The sequence below is a fragment of the Trichogramma pretiosum genome, unplaced genomic scaffold, assembly GCF_000599845.2.
Source record: "Trichogramma pretiosum strain Unisexual culture from Peru unplaced genomic scaffold, Tpre_2.0 scaffold20, whole genome shotgun sequence".
Taxonomy (NCBI): Eukaryota; Metazoa; Arthropoda; class Insecta; order Hymenoptera; family Trichogrammatidae; genus Trichogramma; species Trichogramma pretiosum.
In genome coordinates this window covers 1,551,833-1,579,732 of record NW_019641696.1, presented here as the reverse complement: position 1 = coordinate 1,579,732, position 27,900 = coordinate 1,551,833, and the positions used below count along the sequence as shown (strand labels likewise).

General features: G+C 40.6%; 3 protein-coding genes across 10 annotated transcripts; 1 reads left to right on the top strand and 2 right to left on the bottom strand.

Moving 5' to 3' along the window:
• The first annotated feature begins 127 nt into the window (after positions 1-127).
• LOC106656547 lies at positions 128-13,473 on the top strand. 8 transcript variants are annotated; one of them, XM_023462144.1, is made up of 12 exons: positions 128-571; positions 820-927; positions 1,899-2,031; positions 5,244-5,376; positions 6,599-6,679; positions 8,258-8,400; positions 8,499-9,408; positions 9,482-9,757; positions 11,022-11,204; positions 12,657-12,875; positions 12,944-13,164; positions 13,243-13,473. In XM_023462144.1, the coding sequence occupies exons 3-12, from the start codon at positions 1,984-1,986 to the stop codon at positions 13,372-13,374; spliced, it is 2,346 nt and encodes a 781-aa protein (XP_023317912.1). In that variant the 5' UTR covers positions 128-571; positions 820-927; positions 1,899-1,983; the 3' UTR covers positions 13,375-13,473. The 8 variants fall into 8 exon arrangements, with proteins under 8 accessions (XP_023317912.1, XP_014233072.1, XP_023317913.1 ...); XM_014377586.2 differs by lacking the exon at positions 820-927; XM_023462145.1 differs by lacking the exons at positions 5,244-5,376; positions 6,599-6,679.
• A 4,417-nt stretch (positions 13,474-17,890) lies between these two features.
• Positions 17,891-19,107, bottom strand: LOC106656519 (DNA-directed RNA polymerase III subunit RPC7-like). The gene is made up of 2 exons (XM_014377528.2): positions 19,015-19,107; positions 17,891-18,648 (listed from the first exon to the last, which is right to left on the bottom strand). Exon 2 carries the CDS (start codon positions 18,641-18,643, stop codon positions 17,969-17,971), a length of 675 nt encoding a protein of 224 aa, XP_014233014.1. The 5' UTR covers positions 18,644-18,648; positions 19,015-19,107; the 3' UTR covers positions 17,891-17,968.
• Positions 19,108-19,724: 617 nt separating this feature from the next.
• LOC106656526 lies at positions 19,725-22,394 on the bottom strand. Its single transcript, XM_014377538.2, has 3 exons — positions 20,892-22,394; positions 20,619-20,821; positions 19,725-20,529 (listed from the first exon to the last, which is right to left on the bottom strand). Exons 1-3 carry the CDS (start codon positions 22,298-22,300, stop codon positions 20,147-20,149), a joined length of 1,995 nt encoding a protein of 664 aa, XP_014233024.2. The 5' UTR covers positions 22,301-22,394; the 3' UTR covers positions 19,725-20,146.
• Positions 22,395-27,900: the final 5,506 nt, after the last annotated feature.

Genomic DNA, 27,900 nt, shown 5'->3' with positions numbered 1-27,900 from the left:
CTCTCAGTGTCTCGGTCTAGCGGCGGCGGCGCGGCGTGCGCAGGCGCACAACAATTTCGTATATATATACTCGGCGCGCGCGGCACGCGACGACGACTGCGGCCGCAGAAAATCGCCAAGTTGGTAGGAATTCGCTGTATCAAGACCGTATATGAATAGACGATACGCCGAGTTATTTGCGCGGGATTTGCCGAACGCTGGGCCCGATGATAACGAATAACCGAGACGCATAGTAAAGGCATGTGGCCGGTTGCTGCTGCTCGCTGAAACAATCGAACGCGCACTCCGAAAATGTAAATCGTTACTTTTCTGCATCGCATCTATTCCAAGTAGTAACATTATCCGCGCACACCTGCTTTAATATATACCATTGCTTTATTTTTTCGACTGTGTTTTGCGTGCGACCTAAATCGGAGGCTCGAATCTCTTACGTACAGGCGCCTATCTCAGCGCAGTCGTTGGATTATCTCGTGTTGATCAGCTCGTGACTAACGACTACTACTACTGCTACTACTACTACATACTACTGTGGCAGTTGGCATACACACAACGACACAACGCTTATTTCGAGGTAAACCCACATGTGCTTGACTTATATGTATACACGTTTAAAATAAATAGACTCGCGCGCGCGAATCGTTATCAGCGTCGTATCGCTTTTTTAACCGTTAAAACAGAGCTTACAACCGAAATTCTTTCAAACTGTCATGATTGCTTCGATTTACAAAACGTTATCGATCTTTCCGGCTTCGTTTGAATGAAACAACTCATTTTGTAATTAGCGTGTAAATGAATCGTCTTCTTTTTGTCTTCTTTCAGAGCACAAAATGTTTTTTTAGTATTTTTTTTTTTCACCATTCGTAAAAAACAAATGTTACGTCTTCTTGCCAACGTGAAGAAGTACTTGTAAAATCGCAGCGTATTTTCGTAAGTATCTTATTTTATAAATTTACGAACCGTAAAATCGAAGATTATGATCTGCAAAATCCATCCACCTGAGCTAATATAATCGTGTATAGGTGCGAAAAATCAAAAGCAATATAGAAATGTTGACATTTCAGAAACGTAATTTTCCCATTTTACGAGCGATTTGAACTTATCGATGAATTCTTACGATACGATACTTTCGGAAATACTGCGGAATCTCGAGCATCGTAATTAGCACTTGATGACAAAATATAAGTCACAAATATTTTGATAGTTATCGTGTTCATGATTAATTGATGCGATACAGCCTCTTCTTAGAGATAGTATTGCAAGCAAGTCGGATTCTATTTTTGGTTGATTTACGAGACGCATCGTAAATTTTTTTTATTTCTATAAAACCTTGAGCAAAAGGACCCCGATCGTCCTTGAAAGTAATTGCAGTCTTGTAAAATGGGCGTCGCATTATTGTTTTTAATGACCAACTTCTATTACACTTAATACAATGAATAACGTTGATCTATCGCTCTTTAGAAGCGGTTCTTTCAAGGAAATTCATGAAACAGTTTTGGTTTCTGGTTTTTTATACAATTTTGCATACATTGCAAAACCGATTGAATGAATCATAAGTTTTTAAAGGGCGAACAATAAGTAACGTTAATCGATACCCTTATGTGAATTCAGAAACTGACCAGTTCAGCCTTATATTGCTGTATATATATTGATTACGATGCAATAAAAATGCAAAAATTTACAGAGCTCTCGAGCTTTCTTCGAATTCAGTCGTGCCTCTACTCTAAGATATGAAATCAATGTTGCATAGGGCAAAGTCTTTAACGTTTTATTTTAACATCAATTCTATAGTCATGAGCATGAATGATCGATAAAATCGTCTTGGGGTCTTGTGCACGAAACTTTTCAACGTTATATACCTCACAACGTTCATCGGACTAAATGCACTTGAATTTTCGCAGGTCACTCTGCATCGGAAGGAACGTCGATGAATTCCTGAGGAATCACGGAAGTCGATCGTTCTATACGACAACTTGAAAATATCGAATGGCACCCAACTGGCTTGTATCGGCTACTGCATTAGCTCCTCCAAAGGTATGCACATACGCGACACTCGACGACTGTATACATACGATTCAGAAATTCGCCTAAACGATACGACGTATCGAGCATGTAAGGAAGAAAGCATCACGCGACAAAGCATGCGTTATCTCGCAACGAGATCGGCAATTCTCGCCCGCGCATAAGGATGGTTAGGATATCGCTCTCGTTGTGCGTGGCGGCAAATACGAAAGACGTTCAAGCCTAGCCTAGCTTAGCAGCAGCAGTTACCGCGAGTCCATCGTCAGCGGGGGAGGAGGAGCAGGAGGAGGTGGGCGCATGTGCCGCACGCGCGATCCGAAAGGTGGTCGCGTGCGCGCGCGCGTCTCTCTTATATGTCAAGCAGCAGCAGCTAGACTCTTACATAGTCCTCTCTCTCTGCTTACTTACGAAACTAACTGACAGTCAGTCTCTCGGGGGGAGGAGGCGCCTACGCAACGCTGTCGGTACGCAGTGCTCCGATACACGCGCGCGCGTTTTCCTCTCGCATCGAAGCCGCGAAACATCGGCCGGTATAAATATAAATATATATATTTATAGCATCCGCTCGAGCCATGCCGGCCAACAAGACGGCCAATCATCATCACCTGGCGAGTCCAAAGTGCGCGACGCCCCAGGCGAGCTTTCATCAGCCGCCGTCGTCGTCGAGGAGAAGACGCCCGTCGAGGCAGCGACAACAGCTGTTGGTCCAAGCGTCCAAGCGCCTGCAGCACAGCAATCTCGTGAGTGCGCATACCCATACGCGCGATCGATTAAAAGTCTTATTGTCTTATATTCCGCTGCAGAACAAAGAAGTCTTGGAACGTATGCACGAGCACATTATATTCGTCGTTCTGTATGTATATAGTATAGTATACTAGGCATACGTGTCCCGCGAGGTGAGAGCTTTTTTATTGTCCGCGCGCCAACTGCTTAGCTTCGCACGTATATACAGGATCAGCCGCCGCCGCCGCAGGGGCGATCGCGTATAATATAAAAGCGGGTCAACGAGTCGATTCGCGTTATTTTTCCTCGCGTTGGCGCGATTCGAATCATCCGCGCGCTCATCTAAGCGCGAGCGTCGGTAATACCGTTATCTATGCTGCACACGACCGTACGCTCGGCCGATCGTGGAAAACAGTGCAGCGCTACGTGTACGAGGGGGTGCGACACAACCCCTGTATTATCGGGCTTGGCGATTGACTATAATATGTATATATGTACGTATGCAGGGGGTGAGGGTATCGAGCGGCTATGTCCGCGCGGCGCCTGCGCTCCCCCGAAGCTGCGCCGTCAGTGCCGCACACTGTGTGCTGCGTTGCTCGTGTGTTGCTGCTGACTTGACTGCTGCTGCTGCTGCTGCTGCTGCTGCTGACGACGACGACGCTCCTGCCCTCGCAGCGGCGACACGACGACAGTCTAGGCTGGGCCCGCACATCGAGCGGCGGCCTGGAGGACTCTTATACAAATATAATTCCGTGGGAAAGTAATAAAGAAGAACATCAAAAATTCAGTCCTACTTGTGCGAATTCACATAGATATCTTCAAAACGATTACGCGTCGATCGAAAACATCGTCAAAGTTCGCGTGTACGCGGGGGGGCGGCGGCGACCACGACGACGATATGGTTATACAGTAACCCCCGGAGTCGACGAGGTTGCTTTGTGCCAGACGCTCGATCGAAATATATAGACAGCGAAATTTAATCAGCAGCAGCAGCAGCACCAGTAGTCGTCTCAGTCACACAGAGCGCAAGGATGATCGGCTCGTTTTGGAACCTATGTCGCGCCTGTCCCTCGATGCCCATCGACAAGGTGAGAGAGAGAGAGAGAGAGAGAGAGAGAGAGTAGAGAAAGCAAAAATCGCGACCGACCGGGGGAGCCGCCTCGTATCCGCCGTCGTCTGTGCGTGTGTGTGACAAGGTCAAGTTGACCACGGTGTCTCGCCGTGCTGCTGGTCACACCAACTACTCCGACGTCGATCGAGTCTCGCGCTCGCGCTCGGGTTATTTTTACGCGTGTGCCGTAACACAACTCTGCGCTGCCTTTTTTTTTAATGAAGAGTAGTAGAGAGGGAGAGAGACCGAGTCCTCGTCGATCGATCGTCCTGCTGTGTGTATACAGCTCCGTCGAGCTTTTTTACTCGCTTATTTTCCTTTTATAAAGACAATATCGACATCGAGTCGACGACTGTCGTCTTCACTATTCATGCGCATCGCTCAAACACACGGATATAGTATCGAGAGAGAGAATCAATCGGATAATGCAGCGGCGCGTGGAGAGAGAGATCCTATAATACCTCTATATATTCGAATCGACTTGCAGTTTCTCCGTTTCCAGTCGGGGGCTGCTCGCTTATATTGCGGCATTGCGCCACTCGGCTGGCTGGCTGGCCTCCCCTCTGCCACTGCTGCTACTGCTGCTTGCCTATATATATATATACATATATAGCCGTATATACATGCATCGTGCTTATAATGCCTCTGCTGCTGCAAGTCCTCGTTCTCGTTGCAGCGGCGCGCCGTGTCTAGCTCCTATATATCCTTATACTTTATATATATTGCGTGTCGTGCGCTCCACACGTCTCTCTTATATACTCTACCCCCGCGCTCGAGCGCTAGGATATATAGGAGTCCGTATAGCGCGATATCTCGCCTTTATAAAACTCCCCGCGCACGCACACACGTACGAAACGTATACTATCATATACACATGTAAACGCACCGGTACGTTGACTCGTACTACTAGCGAGGCGCGCGGGCGGCTCGCGAACGAGAGATAACTATATCGTCGCGCTGCTCCGCGCTGCGTCAACGCATATATATAAGGCCGGTGGCGGCGAGGCGGAAGCGATTCTTCGAAACGCATTAGCGCTCTACGTATATACATGCGATAATGATGATATAGGACAGTCGCGCGCACGCACCCACACGCCTGGAGTAGTAGCTAACCGCCATATCTCTCGCGGACAGAGAGAGAGAGAGAGAGAGAGAGAGAGAGACTGACTTCTGAGCGAAGCCCGTTCGATGCTCTATGCTCGTGTCCGATCTAGCCGCTATAACGTGTGTGTACTTGGCTGGTGTTGGCCGCGCGCACCGATGGCCTTGTCACACACGATATCTATCACGAATAATTAACACTGTACGCGTGACAAGGCGCGTATTTACGATGATACATATATGTATATGCTCGCCGTTGATGTATGTTCCTCGATTTTTGTCGTTGCAGCTCCACTCGGAGTACCGGAGCACCTACACCTGGCACGAGTACACGGGCTCGGGCCAGCAGGATCACAACTCGCAGCAGCAGGCGGTGGTGCGCCGAGCGCCCCAACAACAACAGCACCACCAGCAACAGAATCGTGAGTGCAGCAGCGGATACGCTTACTTTTTTATGCTACATCTCATTATTATTATTATAACATATAATATTTGCCCTATATTTTTTCCTGTACATATGTATAACCGTATACAATCTCAGCAGTTTTACTTTTTTTTTTTATAAAAAAAAAGTCGAGTATTATGCCAGATGCCAAGTCCTTTTATATAGAATGTACATATCTAAAATACGTATAGAGTTATGTAAATGCAGTTGTACGCTTTACACGATAACGAGGATCTCGTTTGTGAACTCTCTCTCTAGTACCTTACGTAGTATATATATACCTGTAATAATAAGCCCCCCCCGGCAGCCGAATGCGGCGCTCGATCTACATTTTACAGAGAGAAAGAGAGAGAGAGAGAGTACGAAAGCTTATATCGTCGCCGCCGCCAAGCTCGACCTCGCATTATGCTCGAGTAAGCTATATACGACATTAAATTAAGGGACACATTAGCCGCGGCGTCGTCGTCGGCCGAGCATAAGTATCTTATATGCTATAACTTTGTAAGCGTTCCTCTCTCTCTCTCTCTCTCTCTCGGCGCACATAATTTCCTGAAAGCTCGCTGCGGTATAAAAAAATTTTTTTTTTTCACTAAACCAAACGTTATGCATTCCGAAGCTCGCGCAGCTTCGACCCTTGCGTATATCGTTGAAGATACGAAAAAAAGGCGCAAAAATCACTAAAATAACATTCGCGCGCGCGCTCGGCGATACAGCAGAGATCGATCGGAGACTCCGAGGAATGGATATTTATATATCGTCGTGTCCAAGTTCAAGCTTTCGAAGACGACGAGCTGTCGGTATATAATACGAGCATATACAGATCGATGATATAATAAACTTCATGTAGGTCGTGACTGACTTTGACTCTCTCTCTCTTTCTCGAGCAGCTAGCTAGCTCTAGCTCTGGCGATCACCAGTAGTTCAGATATTTCGCGCTCCGCTCCGGCTCGAGGAGATATAACACGCACTCGTCGAGGTGTCCCTCTCCTCGCTCTTTCCTTCTCCCCGGCCCCTGTCCAAGGTCAGAAGAGCGAAGTAACGTCGAAATCGATGATGTATCTTAGAAACTGAAAAAAAAAAAAAAAATTAATTGAGCAATATATATATCCTAGAATTTTAGCACGCATACACGCTCTACATAGCCTGCGGACGCGAGAGAGAAAACAAAAAAAAAACGAGAAATGAAATTTTGTTTTCAGCTAAAGAGCAGGAGGCCAAGTTGGTCGCCGCGGCGCCGGTCATCAAGCCTTCCGAGGATGATGTAGCTGGCACCGGCGAAGGTAAGCTTCGTAAAGAGAGCCGATCCTTATAGCATTAGTAGTAGTAGTGAGTTAGTTACTTGCTCGAAGCGCATCGAAAAAACAACAACGAAAACTAGCCTGCGCCCTTTTCTTTGCTCGCTGTCCCCCCCTTTTTTTCTTCTCTTTATTTTATCTATAATACTATGATACTTTCGTACAACACAAACTGCATCTCAGCGGCGCTGATGGATCGATGCTTGCGCGAGCGACGGGATGATGATAGCGGCGTTTTTCAAAATCAAATATTCTCTCTCTCTCTCTCTGCTCTGCTCTGCTGCTCCAACGAGTGCAGAGATCTATACTTGGCTCGTTGTTATAGCGCATGCGAATGAATGTTATATGTACGATTGTGTGCGTGTGCGTGTAACGGCAATTAACCCGCATGCGAGAAAAGACATTACACGATATACATCATGGATTCGGCCTCGCTGCAGTCGCGCGCCGCGTTATACTGACCCTATATATACGTATAGCTCTACTCGTGTGTGATGTACACGATCGTGTGTTTTCTCGACTGCTGCCGCTGCTGTATATAGTGTATATAGTTATGCTGCTGCTGCGTTGCTGCAACGCCTCGCAGACACGCAAACTCGGAGCGACTACCTTATACGAGGCTTATTATATTTACTTCGTTTCTCTTTTTTCTTTTTTTTTTACGTATCCTTATTATTATACTACATGGACACACAAAAGTATATAATATACGAACGCCGACTCGATCCTGACCCTCTCTCTCTCTCTCTCTCTCTCTCGCGTATAATATTGAAACACATTTCTCGACGCGTTTATAACGATCTGCCGAACGCAGCTGAAAAAATTTTTGTTCGTTCCGTGTATAATGGGATCGTTGCACGAGATCCTTCTTAGTTTTATAGCAGTATCGAGATTTTCTTCTCTGCACGCACGTACAAAGCAGCTTCAGCCAAGTAGAAAGTTGACGTAGCAGTTGTATATATCTGTAGAGAGAGAAAGAGAGAGTAAAATGCAAAAAAGCTCCGATCTCTGAATCGTGTGTTCAAGGTACGTATGTATGTATGTATATGCATTCGAAAAGTTGCTGCCGAGAGCTTAATTGTTTCAATTGTTGAAGTAGACTACCATTGCTCATTTGTGTATACATATACCTACTTTACTACTATAATTCGCTCTTCGCGCGCGCAACAACACTACTGTACGGGGCACTGGCCTATAAGTATCAAAGCATTATAAGTATATATATATATATATAGACACAAAAGCGCGGGGGCTGCTCGACTCGTAACAATTGTTACCACGTAGCCGAGTGCAGCTCGCGGATGATTCGCCGAGCTCTCAAGACCACTCGTTTCCACTCCCCTACATAGTTTTGTAAGTTTAAGTTATATAAAACGCTGCTGCTGCTGCTGCCGCTGCTGCGCTGTGATATCTCTGCATGTGCAAGCTCCGCTGCAGGCTTTGCTCCATTATCTCTATTATATATCTGGCAGTTTCCATATACGCAATCAGTTTTCTTTTTTCATCGTTGCGCAATCGTGTATAAAACGAACGATTCCTTTTTTGTTTTTTCCTCGACGCCAGGCCCGAGCATGGAGCCACCACTGCCGAGAAGAAAAAAGTACCCGGAGCTGGCCTATCGTACCCACGAGTTCATACCGGCGGCTGCAGCCGACGCGGCCGGCGTCGATTGCCTCGACTCCAATGTCGTCGCTGACAAAGTGCGGGTACGTGTCTCGCCCCTCGTGCGACCTCATCTCTTTATATGTACTCGCCTGTTTTCATTCATTCATTCGTTCATTTTTTTTTTGTCTCATTTCGACAGGAGGTAGCCAAGGTGCTGCCGACGTCGCAGCTGAGCAAAGCCATCACGAAGATCAGCACCGAGTATCGGCTGCAGTTCGCCTGGCCGCGCAAGCAGCAGCAGGCCCTGACGAACGGCGAGGTCAACGAGGCCGGTCAGCATCCGCCGCGTAAATCCCTCAGTATGGGTGTGCTGAGACAGGGCTCCCTCTTCGGCGGCGGCGGTGGTGGTCCGGGTGGTGCCGCCCCGATTGCTCCGGTGCACAAGAAGCGAGGCCAGCAGGAAATTAACAAACAGCAGCAGATTACCGGTCAGCCGGCGGTCCTAGCGCAACAACAGTCGCATCAGATATCGTCGTCGGAGCTCGAGCCGCTGGTCGGCAGGAAGCAGCAGCCACCTCAGCATCTATTGAGCAACGTCGTCGAGGAGCGCGACGAGCCCGATCAAGCACCGACGGCACCAGCAGCCGTGAATTATCGCAAACGTACCACGGGAGCCGGTCGAGCCGTGAGACTCGTCGATCCGGACGGCAGCCAACAGCAGCAGCAGCAGCAGCGGCCCTTCTCGGCCGCCCAAGTCGTCGAGCTTCGTCGCGAGCTCAAGCGCCTGGCCGAGGAGTACAAGCACCGCGACTGGACCGGCTCGGGCGAGGACGAGAACGCGGGCCTGTGGCGTCACGTGAGCAGCAGTCAGGCCCTCGAGGCCCTGTCGCTGGCGCGCCACCAGCAGTCGCCCAGCAGCAAGGAGCAGAAGGAGAAGGAGAACACGAGGAAGGTGGCGGTGCCCGCGGCGGGCAGGCCCAGCAACGAGCAGGCCAGGCCCGTCTTTCAGCCCGAGGACTTCGGGCCGGACAACGATCGGGCGCTGGCACGTGCTCGCCGAGACTTTCTCTTCAGGCATCATCTCGATCGCACCACCGGGGTTACGCTAGGTGAGACGCGCTTCGGCTCTCGTGTTCTTATAATACTGCGTGTATCGTGTAACGATTTTGTGCTCTTTATCAGGTGACGGGGCACTCCTTCCCTCTCCGACGAGAGAGAAGCTGGAGCCCGTGACGCCGAGAAGACGAGACGAGACGCCCGTGGGCCAAGGTGGCCAAGAGCCGCCGCAGTCGGCTCGCTCGAGACCCAGCCCGAAGAGCAGTCCGCGGGCGGCTCGCTCGCAGAGCGCGGGTCCCGCCGCGCTCAAGGAGGGTCGCTCGCCCAAACGCCGGCCCGTCTCCTGCAGCCAGGCCAACAAAGTCGACGGGGAGAAGACCACCGAGCGACAGCCACGACCGAGTAAGTTCGATGGAAATAAAAATTGCCGATCCAAATCCTCCCCGCCGCCGCCCCTCTCGTTTAATTGAGCCACTGTAATCCGACGCTGATTGGCCTCGCCAAACTCGCGCAGCTCGTACCGTATAATTATTATTATTATTTTTTTTTTAGTCGTTTTCTTGTATTGACAATGTGTACGTAATTGAAGATTACCCTTTGCTCATTAAAACAAGCGATAAATGCATCGCCATTCTATACAAGCGGGATCAAGTTTGCTCGAATAAAATTTTTTTTTCAAATGACTTACGATGCATTTATCGACGCTTGATATAAGCTGCATGAGGCATCGTAACGACAGAGTCTTTGAATGTACTGTTGAAATTGACATTGTGTCAGAATTATGTGTGTGCTATTCAAGAGCCGAATGTCGAGCCTTGAAACTCTGCTGAATACTTTTCTGTGCCTTAAATGAAACGTATCAGCTGGTACCACGTTTAATCGTCGTATATCGAAATGCAGCTTGTCGCGCAGTACTTTACTATTACTATTACTTTTATCTTACTTAGTTTTTTTTTATTCTCCTCCTACAATATAAGCATACTTGCCGCCTATACAATAGTTACATTTTATTATATCATGATCGTTCGATATGCAAAATAGCTGTTGATAAGACACAGTAGTAGAGCCGTAGCCTGCCAAGAAACTAGCTGACCAAAACTCATTGTGACTTTAATCTATCTAGTTAGTATTATGATTCTTTACTATATATTTCTGACTTTATATTCACGTACGTTGAGTTTATATATTTACTTACTATTAGTTTAGCCTGGTATCGTTGTTCTTAGCGCAGAAAAAGGTGTCGCTTAAAATTCAGAAGCAAAAGAGTACCTCTGTTCTATGTTAATAAGATAGGGATTAAGGTACTCTTATATAGATTCTAAATTTAAAGCGATACCTTTCTGTGCCGAGGACGACGGTATATACTCAATTACGAACAGTTGCTGGACATGCATCTTTTAAAATTATTTTAAACAATTACTTCCTAAGACATAGTACACATATTTCAAGATGCATATCATTTCAAAGCATTAATATCTCAAGTAGTTAAAGTCAGTTGAATCTTAGTACACCTCTCGCTCAAATTTGGACCTCGTAAGTATATGATCAGAGACGCATAAAAGCATATCGACGAGACATAGCGATGACACTTTGATGTACACTAAAATGCAAAAAACAAAAAACAAAAAAAAAAGCAAGTGACAAGTAAATGGAACCTGCTGTATAGAAACCGCAGGCCGCACGAAGATCGTACGAATCGACGACGGATCGTCAACAACAAGAAGACCGAGAAGAAGCTCGAGTAGCGTGGCGACAACGACGAGGTCGGCGTCTCGGACGAGGAGCACGGCGGTTCCCGTAGCGAGGGTGATGGTGACGAGGCCCTCGATCCGATGTAATAATAAGAAACGTACGTTGAAAAAAAAAACAAAAACAAACGAGAGAAATCAGATCCGCACTGAGAGAGATAATGGCACTTGTATACAATTGAAGTACAACATCATCATCATCATCATCACGCGATTATGTGTTTTTATATTAAAAATATTGTAGCAGCTGTATATTGCGAGCGTATTATAAAAAGCTCTTATTTTTGGGTCAAAAGCACAGGCCGCCGTCGCGTCCGCGATGTCCCATCGACCGCGCGAGTAGAGACGCCCATAAAAAAAAAAAATCGACAGCCGCAACAGTGTGTGATCGTCCTTTTCTGTTTTCAACAATTCATGTTCTAGCTTCCCTCGTGACCAATGCCCCTCCTCACCGCCCTGCCACTCATCATCATCATCATCATCATCATTCTGCTACCACTGCATCGACTCACGCTCATCACGCTCATCATCACAAGCCGTCGCCGCCTTCGTTGACGTCGCCGGCTTCGGCTCTGCTTCGTAATAGCGAGAACGCCGCGAACGTAAGCCCGTCGAGCTACTACGGCAAACGCAGCGGCAACGCAGCCGCGAACTCGGTCAGTAACAAGCCGTCGCCGAACTCGAAGCAGCAGTCGCCGCGGAAGATCAGCAGCAGCAGCAGGCCCAACAGCAGCAGCAGTAAGTAGCATGCACCCGCGAGCGTACTCTGTCGCATCTGCCTGCCGCCGCCACTCTGCAATATAACGATAATCCTCCTTTCATACGCAATACATATATCCGTTAATTGATTGGACTATTCATATAGTCTTGCCGCAGCAGCCGTATATATATATAATGCATTTAAATCCCACTTCGCGCGAATAGATAATCGTTAAAGGCTATTATCATGCACGAATCCGCATCTCTGCTTATATTATTACATTACATTATATTGTACAGATATCCAATTTGCTTGTTTATTATGATATTATTATTATATTATGTGTGTGCGCCTGATTGCCGCTTGGTACTGGTTGAATTTAATCCAAGTGATCGAGCAGCATAAATGCACGCTTTTGCTTCTATTACTTATTATCATTACCTACTTTTTCTCCGACAGCTAACTCGTTGTCTCTTTAAATTCTGCACCATTATTAGATAATAGTGTTTGTCATCACAAGTTATGAAATGAAAAAAATATACTCGATTTTACGAATTATAACCCGATTTAACGATATAACATAAATACATGTACAAATGAGCCGCGTGTCTGTGTCAGCGTGCGACAGCCGGGTCACTCTCGTGGGGCTTGTGCGCGCTCGACGCGAGACTCGCGCGACGACGACGACTTCTCCCAATCGCGACTCTTTGAACTTGTCGGAAACGTATAATGAAGGTGATAATTGCGTCGTCGTCGCGGGTCTCGCTCGCCGCAGCCTGCGCAGCCCTGCGCCAAACTTGGCTCCGGAACTCACGCAAGCATCTCGCGAGTAAGCCTCGTTGTCTCGTTCCAGTGACCGCGGAGCCGGCAATCAACGGCCAAGATCAGCCACAGCAGCCAGCAGAACAGCCACCCTGGATGGAAAACGGCCAGCCGCTGGTAAAAAGCCCACCCGAGCCGACGCGCGTCAAGTCGCCCGAGCAGATGATCATGCGCTCGCCCGAGCCGGTCAACTGGACCGTGCCCCTGGACACGGGCAAGACCTTCACTGTCACTCAAAACGTACTCGAGGGTAAGTATACGTTGCATCGTCTAACGTTTGATTCGATTGATCGTCTTTTACGATTACGTACGCGATAGGAGAGCCGCTGACGAGAGCGCACAGCGAGGCCCGAAGCTGGGGTCCACAGTCGGCGCCGCCGGAGCTAACCGGGCGCCTTCAGCACAGGCTGCACCAGCAGGGCAGCGGCTACAAGTCGCCCGACAGCGAGAGCATGTCCCTGCCGAGCTTCGGCGCGGCCAGCAACGGACTGCACAAGGACGACTCGGCGGCCGGAAGCCCGATGGCCAGCAAAGACGAGGTATACGATATGAATCATTAAAGAGCTTTGCAAAAAAAAAAAGCTCGCGCAAAAATTAACTCGAACTCTGGGGTCCAGCCGATCCAGGAGCAGCCACAGCAGCACGCCAGCGACCTGCTGGAAAAGGCGCGCAATCGTTTCGACAAGTTCTGGGGCAAGAGCAGTCCCGACGATCAGCAGCAGCAGCAGCAGCAGCCGCCCCAACAGTAAATAAACAGCAGCAGCCGACACCGACTCGCGGCAAAAGTAATAGTCCTCGAGTAGCCATCGCCGCCGCTGTGGCCGTCGCCGTCGTCGCCACCGCAACGCCAACCAAGGCCGCGTAGTAGTGCATCGTACGCAGAATTAGAATGCGTACGCTCGAATTGTTCTTCGATCTTCTCGAAGCTGCTACTACGACATGATTTAATGAAAAACACAACTTTATTAAACGGTGAGCTCTTTGTTCTCGATAATTCTCTTCTCGCGCGGACGCAGGCGTGTGTGCGATGGTACGTACGAAAAAAAAAATACGTAACTCGTTATTGTTGGCCCCGTGCGCGAGTCAACACTGCCCGTCCAAATACACAATTAATAAAAAGAAAAAAAAAATTGTATTTCTTATAGCTTTCCAGATATTACAACAACAACAAAAAAGAAGCTCTCGGCCATAATATTTGTCCATTTGTCATACCGAAAAAAGTCGAAAATCGTTTTGTGTAAATTTTTCTCCGCACTTCTCTCAAGTATGCGTGTGCATGCGCTAGCTCTATGCTGAAACATGAATAAATACGTCGTCGTCGCGAGACACACACAAGGGGTACGCCCGAGAGCGAAAGAGCGAGAAAAGCTCGCGCGCGTGTATATACGTGCATAAACGCATGAACATTATATAGCATGCGCGCGTACGTGTATTATGTGTGTCCGTGTACAGTGGCTATATGTACTTTAATACGGGGCATGCATTGCATTATTGCGCGCTCGGGTGCGCTGCTATATATTATAAACGAGCATAAATTTCGACGCCGCGCGAAGAGCTTGACACACATGCATCGAGGCGCGAGCGATTTAATTAGACTTATTATTATATAACGGCGAGAAGAGATTAAGAGAAAGAGAGCGAGAGGGTGAGAGAGAGAGAGAGAGTGAAAATGTGTGATAGAGAAAGAAAACAAGCGCAGGCACTTGGAAATTGTGTCGTACATAAACAATATTGTGTATCCTCAAAGAGTAAGCTTGGCGAACTCTTATACGTTACATGTATATTGAAACGATATATATGATTAAAAGTATATTGGCCTACTTATAAAGTAGCAGCCGCGCAGCGCATTTGTCAATTGATGAAGAAGAGAGAAAAAGCTTTCCGTCGTGAGCTTACTACTACTACTTGCGCGCTTTCGAGAGTACGAGAGTATGAGAGAGAAAGAGAAGGGCAGCTCCGCGTCGTTTAAAGCTAATTGCCAAATGGAATAAAAACGACGAATGAATATTTAACGATGATAATCGTAAACGATGAATCACGAACAAAAAAAAAATTAAATAAATAAATAAAAATAATAATAATAATAATAATAATGCGAGTCGCAGGTGTATATGATCGCGAGCTGCATCGATTGCACACTGCCTTTGCACCTCGACTCATCGCCTAATTAATATACATAATGAATAAAAAAAAAAAAATTATATAGTTTGTGTGCGAGTGTGTGTAAGCGTGCGCGAATGTGTGTGTGCGTGTAACCCGGTGCAAAATTGTGTTAGTGCGCGCGACTGTGATTGCGAATAATAATATATTATCGATTTACCGAGTGGAGAGCGAAACAAAAGCGCGCCCGTCGATCGATTCACACGAACAAGCTCGACGACTATTATATATACGTACGATACGCTTATATGTATGGAAGGCGTTTTCTCGCAGATGAAGAAAAAAAAAGTGATCGACTCTCGAGCACACACACGAAAATCATAACGTAGCGATTTATTATTGTTGTATAAACTTCGATCTCCTCCAATGCATCATGCATATTGCGCAAGTATGTGTCGAAAAATTGTTTCTTTTTACTGCGAGCTTGCGACGGGTATCCTATCCACACCATCGTTCGTTTGGCGTTCGACTTTATAATGCAGAGACTTTAATAAGTACGAATCTCTTTTTTGTGATTATATATGCGCGCGCGCCGCGTCAGACACACCAAAAAAGTAAAAAAATGTGTTGTATATTGTAATAGCGAATGTAGGTAAAATGGATTTTTAAATTAGGCTAGTTATTTATATAAATGCGACTTAGCCGCCGTACCAAACATAATGATAATACGATATAACACGCATCAAACGAGTATATACAGTGTAAATACGTTTTTTTTACCTAAATACAGAAGAAAAGTACACAGACACACACGTGAAATATTATAAATGATATATGTAGGTGTGTGCGAGGGACGCGCGAGCCAAGAATCGAGTGCGCGCGTGACTTTGTGATACGCGAAAAGAATTTTGTCACGGACGCTGCCCGCTTATATACATATGTAGCTGCTATATTATATAGTATGTAGATGTAGAGTACTACCGATGCCGCGGCTGCTTTTTTTTGTTATAAAAGTATGTATCGCAAGACATTGTATACACGAACGCACGCAGACTTGCACGGACCGCAGTGCAGTGCAGCGCAGCAACTCGCGCTTATATTATATTCGAAGACGGTGCGGAGAGAACACACAATAGACACGAATTATAATAGAGTATGTATGTCTACCTCTATACATGTACAAACATGGTACACTACTAGAGTTTACGATGTAGTACATTGCCATCTCCGTCGAGGCGCCTGTAACACGATCGATATCCCGACACGCTCTTTTGCAGTATATCGTACGAACACACACACACACACACACTTATATTTATACTATAATACTACTATCGCGCGCGACGCGACGTCAAGAGTAATTGTGTGTGACCAGCGACGCCGCGAGCTTTTATATACACACCCACACACAAAAAGCCATTATGTACGATGCACACCTATACACCTCTACGTATTCAGATTCAATTTTTCAAAATTTTTTAGCGAGCTTTTTCGTGTGTCGTCGTTACACGCTATTTGATTGACTGCGTGCGTTCCGTATATCAAACAGGGTAACGCGTTCGGTGCAGCGCGTTAATAAAACTAGTCAAATTATTGTTAGTTAAAAGAAAGAGAAAGAAATATTTCTTCGCACATTGCCATTTTTTTACCGTGGAAAGTATCTGTTTGTATAAGTAGGAGACAAGCAGATCGTTTAACAACCATATTATGTGATGATCATCTCGAGACTCGCAATTTTTTCCATTGATATAAACGTATAATATGAAGCTTATGAGCTGGCCGATTGTAAGGGGTGCGAATTATCATCTCTAGAATCGGCGAGCGCTCGAAGGTATCGTGATGTAGGGTGAGTCGAGAATTGAGAGTAAAAGTGAGAGTTTTTGTAAACAAATGCGTCAAAACAATATATTTAAATGTCGAGTGAATGAAACGTTTTGCGCGCGTGTCGTTATCGCATACACAATTATGATGAATTTATGGGAGATATGTGAGATGAGATTAAAAATCTATTTCAGAGGAATTAAACTTAAATATAAATATATATTATATATTAATATATATATCTGCCCCAGACAGTTACATTTTTTCCACTAAAACGATAATGTGTTATTCTTACATGAAGAAGAAAAAAATGGAAACAAAAATTTATTGTACTATGAGATGTAAGCGCGTATGAAGATTCGCAAAGTTTATCAAATTATTGTAATAATTTATATTGTTACTATTGATCAACGGCCAATTTTATCTGCACATAAGTTATATTGAAATTTAATAATTTATAAATGTAAATCTGGTTTGTTTGGCATCAACTGTATAACTAAAAATGCGTTAATTTTGATTTCTCATTTAATCGAAGACACAAAAAGTTAATTGTGCCGTACCGTTGATTAGTTGTTCACGTATACGTACATTGATTTACAGTATTATAGTAAACTCGAAAAAAAATAAAAAAGGGCCGTACTTGATTTTATATGGTGCAAAGCCAGGCCAATCTCGTTTTAGATGTCAGATAACAACGAAAAAAAAAGTATGATTCGATATGCGCAACTCCGTTGTGGACATATAGCTTTTTACCATTCTATTAACTTATCTGTACATCCACTTACACGCATAATTATATATTATATTCAATATGAAAAAAAAACCGCATGCACTCATTATTCAGAAGCGTCCGAGTGGGGATATTTTCCGTGCGTCGGTCGTTGCTATAATGTAAGCCTGCCTGAATCGATCTGCATCAAATTTGAGTGACAATGAAAGAAGCTAAAAAATTCAGTCAATGTAATAATACTATTGGACTTAAGATTTTCCTATTATGTGACTATGACTATCTTGTGTTCGTTTGTATTCTCCTCTTTGCCAGTCCTTCTTTCCCCACCCCCTTTACTCTTTAGAAAACCTTGGCAGATGATTATTTATATACTTATAATCTTATTACATCACTGAAGATTATTATGGCTAATTATATTACATTAATACATATATCATATTATTATAGAAATTTAAATACTCGTAATAAAACATGCCGATGCTTTCAGAATATCGGCTTTGCGATCAATTTTGAATTTTGAATTGTTTTTTTTTTGTACATACCATATCCCCAATATCAATGTAGGTAAGCGAAAATAAGAAGAGTTTTTTTCGAAATTGTATTTACATTTTATTTATATTTTTCCTTATTTATAATAAGAGAGTTTTCGTTAACACCATTTATGTACAAATTACCATCTCACAATTTTTACTTTAAAAAATAGCTCCATCATCAAGATTATCATCCTCTTCTTCATAGTTTTCGCCATTATCAAAGTAACTATTCATGTAATCTGTGCCTTCATCCATTTCTTCATCTGCTATTTGTTCTTCCAATTCTTCAAGCTCTTCTTCTTCATCTTTATCTTCTTCATCACTTTTAACAGTTTCTTCTTGTTTTTCTAGTTCAGCTAATTTATCATTAATGTTAACATCCTTTTTAGCACGTTTATTAGTTGAGCTTTTAGATGTGACTGGCCTCTTGAGCGATACTCCTTTCTTTGCTTTCAATTCTTTTACTCTATGTCTCTTGAGCGCAAGCTTACAGTCATCCTGCAAATACTTTGGCATCCAATTCCAGTCGACTTGGCTTTCCCATTTTTTCTCTGGCTCTTGATTGCGATCACAATACCTCTCTATGTCATTATTTTTGACATCAAGTTTCACATAGTATTCTGAACCAACCAAGTAGTCTACAAACTCTTTGCGGATTTGACACTCGTATTTCATATCACGGGTAATCTCATAAGGCACTGGTTTGTTTTCTAGTAGTGGAAAGTCTGGTGGTGGTTTTAAAATTGGTGTTGGCTGCTCACTTTTACCTCCTCCATCAGTTGGCAATTGAATGCCACCGGCTCTACCTCCTCTTCCTCTACCACGTCCTGACATTATATCTGCAAATACAGAAGTTAATAAATAATCTGTCTCTTGAGGTTAGACACAATAGTTCAGAATCAATTATGGAATTTTATGAAAGTAAATAAAGGTCAACACAACTTGGCACCTCTTAACTTTGAGGTTAATTTAAGTTTTATGTGTGTTTCAACAACTATGTATCAATGAACTTTTTTCGTAGCACTTAAAGTTATATTTAAGAATTAAATATTCTTACATCTGTAAATTGAATGAAATTTCAACTAATTTTGCAATCCAGAGCCGCACAGTTGTATACTAATTTGTTTACTATTCACTTTTCCATATCATTTCATAACTGTCCCGATAGCTTGTGGAAAAATTGTTTTTAAAATAAAAATACTCACTTAAAGGGCAATTTTTTTAGCTGTGACTTCGCTTTTCTCTACGGCGCCTTCACCGTGTTCGGCTACAAAACTGTCGTGATCGTAGATGATCTTAATGACAAGCGAGCAAGAAGGACAAGTGGCGTCCGTCTCTCCGGCAAGCAGCTCGGCTTTGGTAATTTGAAAAGAGTCGCCGCAGGGACAAGGGTAATAGTACGTATCGTCCTCCGCGTCGTATTCCAAATCCTCGATTTCGACCTCGTCGTGGTAATTGGTCATATTCTTTTTTTACACGGCAGAAATTGAGAAGCAACGTCGGTGCTGATCGCTCATAATCAACTGTGAATCATTGCCTAGACTACTAGTTAAAAAACCTCGTGGTGGGCGGCCGGTGTGCCCTCGTGTGCACAGGCGTAGCAGACGATCTGGCGCAGCGAGCTGCGAGACGTCATTCTTGCATCATTTTTCGTCGCGCGCATTTTAGTCTGCGCGCGCCGTGTTCAAATTAAAAAAGTTACGTTTGATCGATTTCGCGGCGAATGACGATTGACTCCATAAGTGCGATATTAGTCGAATTCTCGAAAGTTTACACAATTTTTAACTTCTTCATAGTTATCGAAAAAAATGATGACTATTTGTACAGAAAAAACACAACATTACCGACAACGAGTAATCAATCTTAGTTATTTTTATCCGTATCTGGTAAGAAGTTATTGAAACTGATCAATTGCGATCCATCCAAGTATTAAAAAATAGTTTTTGAACTGTTGCAGGTATTATTATTCGTAATTGGCACTTACTTATAAAGAAAAAAAATTGTATACTAGATATAGTCTCAAAATAAACAACTTTTATTACTTTAATTTTTTTTTCGTCTCACATTATTATTTTAAGATTAACTTTCAGCAAATTCAATGATTATCGAGATTTAGTTTTTTATAATAAATTATTTTAAAATGTTTATTAAGTTAGCATACACTTTATACATATCAGTGAGTAATTAGAAATGAAAATAGCACCTTGGATTTTTTTTCCAAAAAATTTAAGTCAAAGTTTCATAAACATTTTGAACACTAAAAGTGATATCATCAGAATGATTGCATTTAGGTAATACATCATGAATTTTTGTCTTGGTATTTTAAAAATAAGAGCATTATAAACATTTGTCTTGATGTTCAGATATAATTATTTCAACACTTGATGAGCAATATTCTCTGAAACATCTAAGTTGACGTTTTCTAAGAGCTTTTGTCGAATTTTCAGAAAGATCTGTTGGATCCTGCATGCACATTGGAGAATCAAAGCGGAAAAGTGATACAGCCTCTTTTTTTCTTTCACTCAGAATAGCTGTAAGCTCTGAAGGTAATTCTCCGGTAGCAAACTTTTCTTTCTCTATTATTGAACCCAAATATGGACAAATAACATACTTCTGATAATCAAATTGGGCATAAAAGGTAAAAAGTCCAACAAGATGTTCAACAAAACTAAATTTATTAGGCTTGGCATCAAAATATTCTTTGTATCCACATTCCCAACCTGAAGCAATTAGTTATTTAGTTAGTTATCAAATTTTACAAGTAAAATAATTCGTAGATATTTAAAAAAATTATATGAACATATGTTACCATCAATAATCATTGAACGAGTTTGACTCTTTATTAACTCATATACACTTGGAAATACACCTATGAATTGTAAGTAAAAAATGACTAGCCATGATACAGTGAAAGTTGAAATACCTTCTGAGCCTGATAATTGTGAAAAAGTCACCCATTTTTTAAGATATAAAATAAGCTCCCTACAAATTCCGTAAGCATCATTGTAATATCTGTAAATCATAAGATAATTAAAAATAACAAGCCCAAAGGTGTATTTAATTAACAATATTAATTGCTTACCTAACAAGTTTAGATTTTCTATGAGCCAGACCATTTGAAAAAGAAATATCACACTTAAAATCAGTAGGATAATGCCGTAGTTTGATAATAGGGACCCTTGTATCATACAATACTTCTTCTATATACCATATATCTTTATGATTTTCAAAACATTCTTTCACTGATGATAAATATTTTTTACATGATTCAGCATTGAAATTTTTGTTATACATATCATCACAGTCTAAAAAAATATCTACATCACTATTAGAGAGAGCTGTATAAGAACATCTTGAACCAAATTTATATGCCGTAGCAGTAGGATAAACACTTTCAACAACTTTTTCAACAGCTTTTAATAAACTTCTTTCTTTTGGGCTTTCTAAAATAATTGAATCTGATTCATTCAATATTTTTTGCTTTTTATCTTCTATTTCATTTAATAAACCTATTAAGGGAGGCATCATTTTTGAAATCTTGTAGTCACCCTTTGTTAGGTATCGTTTATGAAAAATATCTTCACAATGATCATAATATTTACTGATATCTCCATAAATGCATGTGACACATGCAAAACATATATGAAACTCTAGTATGTCACCTTTTGCAATACATTTTTCTACTTCTATACAATGTTTTTTATTTTTTAAATGTTCGACAAAATCAATCTCCATTTGGTATTCCACTTCACACACTGTACAAGCAAAAAATTGAGTGTAGTACCATGTATCTTTCAAGAGAGCAATGATTTTCTTAAGAGTATCACTAGCATTATTTTTCAAATCCCTGCATTTTAGTATATGATACTGATTTAGAGAATGATCAAAAACCTTGTGCTCTGTAATATCATTCTTGCAAGCATGACAGTGAAAAGATTCATTTGTAGTTTTTAAAATATAAGGTATAGCAATTAATTTTAAATTATCATCAGATATGTTGGATGCATTTTCTGTTTTCATCACGCTGCTATTCTGTTTCTGCATATTTTCAATGTGTTCTTTACCAAAAATATGTTCCATAATAAAATATGATTCACTGGAAAATTGATTGTTGCAGAGCAAACAGAACTGGTTATCATCAGTTTTAATTATGAAATTCATGTTCAAGTTTATATGAGCTAGTTTGCTGCTACTGATATTGTATATATATTTTTTACTCTGTTTAATACAAAAGTCTATATATTGTGTACCGCTTTTTAAAATATTTTGAGTAAATTTTGAAACTTTATCCATCTTTTTCTTAGACAACTTTGATTCTCTTTTATGTACAGGAACAAACCTATTTATTTTTCTTTTATTTAATTGAAGTTCATTCAAATTTTTTATAAGCTCATCAAGCTCATCGTCTTCAGATTCTTTGCTTGTTGATGCTGATTCAAATACCTCTAATTTTTCACTTTCTTCCTCACTAGTTTCTATCTCTTTGTTCATTATTTTTTCTTCAGATTGAGTTTCATATGATTCTATTTGAGAAATTATTATTTCATCCACAATTTCACAAGATTTATAATGTTCCTTATTTACACTCGGCAACAAAATTATCGCAACAAAAAAATTCATCGAAATTTTGTCGATTTTCAAATGCTTCTATCTTGGGCTAGATTTATCGTATCGACACGCTTTTTTTTTTAATTTCTTGGAAATTTTGTCCTCTTTAAATCCATATAAACTAAGATAAGATTTGAGTTAATGTTGAGTTACCAGTAGTATTTGAGCGTGACCCTAAAAATTACTGAAAAAAAATGACTGTTTGAACGTGTACCAGTACCACAGTGATTTTTTTATCGAAATCTAACATACACCATCGCAAAGTGCTCTTTTCAACGAGTAATTTAAAAAAAAAAAGACCTCTCTACGATTTTTTAACGCCCTGTAGGTCGATTTGAAGGTACGGTTTATGTACGCAAAATGCCCAGAAAATCGTCTTGATTTCAGGTAAACGGGGGATTTTACGTACTTTAAATGGTATCTTCAAATCGACCTACAGGGCGTTAAAAAAATCGTAGAGAGGTCTTTTTTTTTTTAAATTACTCGTTGAAAAGAGCACTTTGCGATGGTGTATGTTAGATTTCGATAAAAAAATCACTGTGGTACTGGTACACGTTCAAACAGTCATTTTTTTTCAGTAATTTTTAGGGTCACGCTCAAATACTACTGGTAACTCAACATAAACTCAAATCTTATCTTAATTTATATGGATTTAAAGAGGACAAAATTTCCAAGAAATTAAAAAAAAAAGCGTGTCGATACGATAAATCTAGCCCAAGATAGAAGCATTTGAAAATCGACAAAATTTCGATGAATTTTTTTGTTGCGATAATTTTGTTGCCGAGTGTATATGCTTAATAACAGATTCTATATCATTAATTTGTATTTGACACAATGAACACTCTACAAAAATTTTGTCATTTGATTCTTTCATTGTCAGATAACTTTCCTTAAGAATTTTATTAAAATTTTCTATTTTTGTTTTATGTTTAATTGTGTTGTAATGAAAAAACCAACTGACAATGTTAGAACATAATGATGTACCACACAAGTAACACTTATGAGAATTGATGGTGATACTTTTATTGATCAAATGATCACTGTATTGAAACATTTTGGTAGAATTTGATCTATGTTTGCTTCCCAAAAAATGTTCAACAAGACTTGAGTCACTTGGAATAGTCTTTTTACATTTGTTACAGTACCATGCATGAAAATTTCTAAAAATATTACCAACCACATGATTCTTTTCAGATTTAGAAATCTTATTATCTTTTGCTTTATGATTTTCACTATATAAGAAATTACTTCTTTCAACGTGTTGTGCAGATTTCATATGCTCGTTCAACTCTTCATAAGCAATGTTGATATTGCAAAGAGAACATAATATTTGACCATCTAAAACTTTGATAACATCAATACTAGTTGGATATTCAATTATATTGGGAAAGTGTTCCAAAATATGCATTAGAGCCTCCATGGGAGTTTCACAATGAATTCGACATTTTTTGCAATATAAATTATTTGTAAAAATATAAGTTTGAGAATTCAAAGAAGATTCATTTTCACACAATTTTTGTAGGTGATCTGGATCATTCAGATGATCTAAAACGTTAGAATAACATGGAAATGTACATTGACACAGATAGCATGTGAGCTGATTGTCATCAGGATTAAAAAATATACTATTTTTTACTATGTTTTCCAATACATCCTCAGTAGCTTCTTGACCCAGAGAATCTTGTAGTTCACCTTTTTTCATTTTTTTCCCTTTGACATGAAAAGGACTTTTTCGAACGTGGATTTTCATTTCTTTAACATAATCTTTTCCAAATTCATAGGTACACAAAATGCACTTGAAACTATCTTTCCATTGAACTATACCATTGAGACAAAGCCAAAGCCAATCGGAATCCGGTTTTTTAGACTTTTTCCCCATTGTCGATAAAGTTAATTCTCTTAACCTGCTTTAAGGCACTTGGACAAAGAAAAAATCACATCACTGTTCGCACCGCTAGCTGTTTTATGTACTGAATTGAAGAGGTCTAAAATGGGATTCCCGCAGAACTGCCGTAACACGTTGACAACCGCTTTGACTTTGAAGTTCGACCGGTAGCCTGCATCGGTCACTTAACTGAATGCCTGGATAGGAGGAAAACAAAGTAAGAGACCTTCTTAGACCTTCTTTGTTGTTCTGCAGGCAAATCAGTAAAGTGGACAGTATAGTGACAACCGTTAAAAAATACATGTATGAAATGATAATGTAAACAAAAATACCTATGCGATAACGTTCATCATTGAACTCGATAACGCATTAGAAGAACCTTTTCAAGTTTAGATGTTCAGATTATTGACCAAAGGCAATTAACACATTGCGTAATACATCTATCGATGCTTTTCGTTTTGTGTTGTTGTTTTTTCCGAGGGTAACGATTGCTGCTAACTTTACTTCAAAGTGATCGCACGATAATTATTAATTTAATGTTAGGTATTTGAATATTTTATTAGTTTCCATAAATTTAACAATTATGAAATTAATTATTGAATTAATGTATTAGAAAATTTGTAGTACTATTATAATTTGAAATATGAAATTGCTATTTTTCCTGAATACTTGACGAATTTAATATTCATTTTCATTAATATGTATCATATCAAAATAGTTGGTGATTAACAATGCCATACAGACTGTCCTTTTTGATTCATCGGCTCATCACATATTTCGTAAATGAAATCGATGATTATGTCAATAAAATCGACAGTTTATTGATAGTACTTACCATGCCAGACAACAAGATTGATAATATTGTATAATAGATAAGTTGGCCAATTGATTGTACAATTTTATTTTGTCCTGAATATTACAACGAGGCAAGCATTACTATCAAAGCAACCAATTAAAATAAAAAATAGTGATTACTTTGTGAAGAATCATTTAACTTTTAATATCAAAATTTGAAGCACACAGATTAGTGAACTTCAGGCCTTTATAAAAATGATTTTTCGACTTCGCGCGTATTTTTTCACCGAATGGTCGCTTCATTTCGAGATAAAAAATCGCCAAGACTAGTAATTCGGGGAAGTCTTTAAACCTTCGAAAAATTATCTAATCAGGATTACTTTACTGGCCACCGCAAATCGACATCTTTCAAAAGAGTCTCGTAAGATTCACTGTACTATAAAAATGAAAATATTCGCTATTTCAAGAAATGTCATCGCTCATTAGTTCTGTCATTACGACTTCATCAAAACAAGAGACGATGCGCGTTTCTCACGAAACGCATCGCTCGATGGAATATTTACGACTGCTAAGCGAACGAGGAAGAGGAGGTATAATGGAAATAATCATGACGGGATGAAAAAAAAAATTATTAATGCCATTAGACGTGATGTGATATTTTAGTAATAATTTATTACTCGATTAAAACACTTAGAAAATTTACGGTACAATTCTCAACTGACATTATTGCGTCATATATAAAAATAATTATCAAAGCCGAACAAACGAATCGCGGGAATTGCTTGTGGTGTTGGTGGTGGTGGTTAAGATTATTCAAGGAATACTGGATGACGATGTGTTTGTGTTAAATTTGTCAGTGCACACGCGCGAAACTTCAAATGGGAAGATATTATTATTTTTATGTTTATATAAAGTAACGAGTCGCAATAAAAGACGACGCTCTGCTGCTGCTGTTGCAGCGGCTGCGGAGATATAATTACAATTGTTGCTGGCGTGCTGCAGCGCTGACGTTAGCAGTAGTGGTAGTAGTGGTGTAAGCTCGCTTCATATTCTGTTAGTGTTAAAGCTGCGATTTTATGTATGCTTGGACACGACGAAAAAAAAAACAATTTTAACAAACTTTTATGACGAACGCAGAACAGTTTAACAGAAAAAACTCGTGTGCGGTTTTTCCCTTTGTTTATTCATTATTTTTTTTTTTTTTTTGCACTTTGGTCGCAGATGATGAAACGTGACGAGAAACCGATCAAACATTTTATTACCTCGTAATTACTCATTTTATTTTTATTTCACTTGGTTCGAATGCTTATAATTTTCTTCCACTTATACACGGTATCGTAAATATTTATTATTATATAGTAGATGTAAATAATTCCGAAAATTTGCGAGTTTTGGCAGTTTGTGCAGTTGTTGCACCGATACAATAAATCAATAGGTCCTACATCGTATATTTATAATACTGTATCTATATATATATGTATATTTACGCTTGATATATGTATCCACGCGCGCTGCACTTGAAAATGCGCCGCTGCTCTGCAGCTCTAAATTTTATATATATATCGCCTGTGTGCAATTTTCAAATGCAAATCAATCAAAGGCATCCGCTTTTATATAATTCACTTGTAATGCAGGCGAATACATTTCTCTCTCTCTTTCTTTGATAATGTATGCTTGAGGTGGTACTGTTGCAGCATATTCATGTGTGTTTTTTTTGCGCTTTATTCCCATTGATATCAACGATGATAATATCTTATTGCTTTTTATATAATATCGAAGAAAAAAAAAAGATCGATTGCGCATCTATACTTTATTGTTAATATTATAGAACTATTACTCGAATAATTACGCTATCATTTTATAATATTACTTTTTTTGTATACCTAGATAACCTGTAACTATATGATATAGAGACGCCGTATTTTTTTTCAATAACATTGGAAGATATATTTGCGAATCAACGATATCGTGGAAATGTCCTGAATCTATTTTATAATTTTCTCTAGGTAGTGATAGTAGTACGTCTCTCTCTCTCTTTGTCGCTCAGATTACATTTTGCAGTTATAATTTTCTGTTCTCTGTCTGTTTCCTCGTCGTCCTTCGCCCTATACGAATATAATGACGTGCACTGCACTGAGGCCGCTGCTCGCGGCTGCTAATGCATACATTAAAGTTGGCTATGTGTGTACGTATATATATAAAATCTTTTTACTTAATTAATTCAACGATTCATTAACGGAGAAATTACTTTGAAATATGGCTTTTATGCCGATATACTATGTACGTTTTACCAGGATAATTCTATTATTATATACAAGAACCTTTTTTTTCATCGTGTTATACGTTAATTATTGATAAAATCTCTTCTTCTTTTTTTTGTGTTTAATGCTATAAGAAGACATAACGAACGGAAATCGTTCCTTTTGCCTTCTTTATAAGTCCATATTGGCTTTATTTTTTTGTTTGAAAATTTTGAACTATGGCTGACAATGCTCTTCATAAAATATATATAGTATATGTATATAAATTTTTTTCCCATATTTTCAATTTTTTTTAATATATAGTTAATTATATAATGGCTGATTTTGTATTTTTTTTTAAAGTGTTTAATAGTGGATATGTGTTTAGGTCGCAGACATTATTTATTTTTGTAAAGAATGCGGCACGAAACGCCAGCTCTTGTACGATAAAAACGTATCATTAATTTTTTTTTTGTTGTCTTTCACATTCGTGTTGTACATGTTTGTATTATAGATAAATCTTAATATCAATTAATTTTTTTTTGTTTTCTCGTCAACATTTA